The sequence below is a fragment of the Alosa pseudoharengus genome, unplaced genomic scaffold (genome assembly GCF_046254945.1).
Source record: "Alosa pseudoharengus isolate Yale_2024_CS ecotype anadromous, Long Island Sound unplaced genomic scaffold, YU_APseudo_1.1 YU_APseudo_1.1_scf_21, whole genome shotgun sequence".
In the NCBI taxonomy this organism is placed as follows: Eukaryota; Metazoa; Chordata; class Actinopteri; order Clupeiformes; family Clupeidae; genus Alosa; species Alosa pseudoharengus.
In genome coordinates this window covers 4,813,035-4,815,534 of record NW_027468674.1, presented here as the reverse complement: position 1 = coordinate 4,815,534, position 2,500 = coordinate 4,813,035, and the positions used below count along the sequence as shown (strand labels likewise).

Sequence of the window (2,500 nt, the reverse complement as noted above, 5' to 3'; positions counted from 1 at the left end):
CAGTCTCTTATAATGTCCTTTAATGGATGCTTTTTATTACACAGCATTTTGCCTAAAAATAATATTGCCCCTGATCCCCTATGGTGCAGATAGGGTACTGCAGTGCACATAACAACCTCTGCCTTCCCTTTCTGACGCGGCCACTATGGGATTCTACTTCTGTTGACTCACACACTGCCACTGGAGCAGCTTTATGCTGGAGCTGCTGCTCAGCATCATGCCGTCTACAGAAGCTCCGACACCAGTGGGGTAGCCTAGTTAGCTGTAGTGTGTATACAGTGGGGTAGCCTAGTTAGCTGTAGTGTGTATACAGTGGGGTAGCCTAGTTAGCTGTAGTGTGTATACAGTGGGGTAGTCTAGTTAGCTGTAGTGGGTATACTGTGGGGTAGTCTAGTTAGCTGTAGGCTAGTGGGTATACTGTGATCAACCCCAAATGTCAATACCTATCCTTACCCATTTTAAGTGGGCATACTGAGATGGTGATGCTTTTTAAGTGGCTATACTGTATAGTGGGTATACTGTATAGTGTCTATAATGTATAGTGGGTATACTGTATAGTGGGTATACTGTCTATAATGTATAGTGGGTATACTGTATAGTGGGTATACTGTCTATAATGTATAGTGGGTATACTGTATTGCGTATCACGCAGAATACACCACTGTGTGACACTGACACACCTGACGGTTGGGGACTGTTCCTGTTGTTTCTCTTCAGTTTTGGGAGAATGTCTTTTCAGCGCGGAAAAAAACCGCTGGTTGTTGTCTAGCCTACACCGGAGCGCTCGTTCACTCCTTCTCAAACATTCCTCTCAGAATCTGCCAAAGGCCCATTGTTCTAAATATCCGCGTCTGCGAAATTCCACAGAAGGCAGGAATCCCGAATGCGTCGCCTTCACACGGGTCTCAGGCATTCCGCTTTGGTTTTCGCTAAATCCAATTGAAACGCTTTTGGCGACTAGACGGCTGATACAGCATTGTAGGCCTAGTGTCACCTTCCAATGAGGGTGTCACTTTCGACTGTTGGGGGGGTTCTGTGGAACTACATCCTCTTGTTTTCACCTCATTGGAGGTCATGGGAACTGGGAACCTGCGGTGTGACTGTAACTCGGCTTTCACAAAAGTCAGCATATTTTAAGGCCACGGGTGAACGCGGGGAAATTTGATCGATCACTCCCAGACGTAAAATTAGGGGTGACCAACAGGATGATGAATGTGCCCGTCCCCGTGAGACGTGATAAATCAGGTCCTCGCGGATGGGGAGGAAGTAGCCTGATTGGCCCGTGAGGATGAACCTGACAAGACGAGCGCCTATTGTGAGCAGATGAATGGGGACGGGAGAAGAAAACGACGAGCTCGTGAACGAGAGAAAGGCATGAGTAGGGAAAGAGAAGACAGAACAGTAATATGATTTGGCGTGTGCAAACCACGGCACGTGCTGCGGCTGGTCGTCGCGGGCCATGGGCTGACTTTGTGCACGAGCTCTAATACTATGAATAAGCTGTCAGTGAGAGCGAACGAATGACATCATTCTTCTCTAGCCCGGGCTGCGCGCGAGAGAGACTGCCTGCTTTTGTGCTCTTTGTGTCGTACTGAACAAAAAAAGAGTGAAAGTGGTATTTTCTTCACAAAAATATTTTATTTTTAGTATTAGGCTACTATTATTATCGCACAACACTTGGCCACTTACTTCTGCATGACAACCAACACATCAGTTTCTCAACGATAACGTGTGTTTATTATAAGGCTGTCACACGGGATGAGTGTAACTTCAAAATGAGGTTGAGAAATGAGGTTTGTTCTTGATCTCCTGTCCAACAAATCTGCCCAAAAGCTGGGCCGCGCAGTAACGACTTCAGCCTCTCTTTTTTGGCACAACAAATGTGCGACAGACAGGTGCAGGACGGACAGATGTAAGCTACGCGCACAAACACATAGCCTGCACACACACACGCGCGCGCTACATCATTGAAGTGACATACGGAGTTACTGGCAACCGTCACCTGCAGCACGCTTTGTCGCTGTTCTTGGTAGCCTACCCGGTATTATAGGCCAGACTTACCCTGTTCCAGATCTCGCTGGTCGTACCACGGCTCGTCCTCCACTGTCTCAAACTCGTCCATCCTGTCCGCGCGGAGCATCAGGCTCCAGATCTCCGCTGACAAGTCGCCGGCTCAAGGCAGCAGCTACCGCTACCCTGCGGTCTCTGTCTCCGTTATTCGTTAAGTAAACACTCCCACCGTGCAGAGAGCCGTCTCCCACTGCCTCGCGCTGATGTTGTTTCTGCTGACACACCGGCCTGTTTTGGCCGTCACTCACCCGTTAACCTCCGAAAACCGACTGGAATCGCCCGTATGCAGCGACTGCAGTAGTAGGGAAAACCCGTTTTAATCGGACGTGCAGACTGCCTTTTAACACGGATGTGCCGGCCGCACTGATGCACTAAACGGCTCCGTTAAACGCGAGCATCTTTCTTTTGTCAGACCATCTCACCGACCACC

The 2,500-nt window shown here is 49.0% G+C and overlaps 1 protein-coding gene across 1 annotated transcript in view; it reads right to left on the bottom strand.

The window, feature by feature from the left end:
* Nucleotides 1-2,140, bottom strand: part of LOC143138686 (cerebellar degeneration-related protein 2-like) — a 22,250-nt gene extending 20,110 nt beyond the window's left edge. The window contains exon 1 of the mRNA XM_076299105.1: nucleotides 2,062-2,140. Within this exon, the coding sequence (XP_076155220.1) occupies nucleotides 2,062-2,140 (79 nt within the window). The remainder of the gene's footprint in view (nucleotides 1-2,061) is intronic.
* Nucleotides 2,141-2,500: the final 360 nt, after the last annotated feature.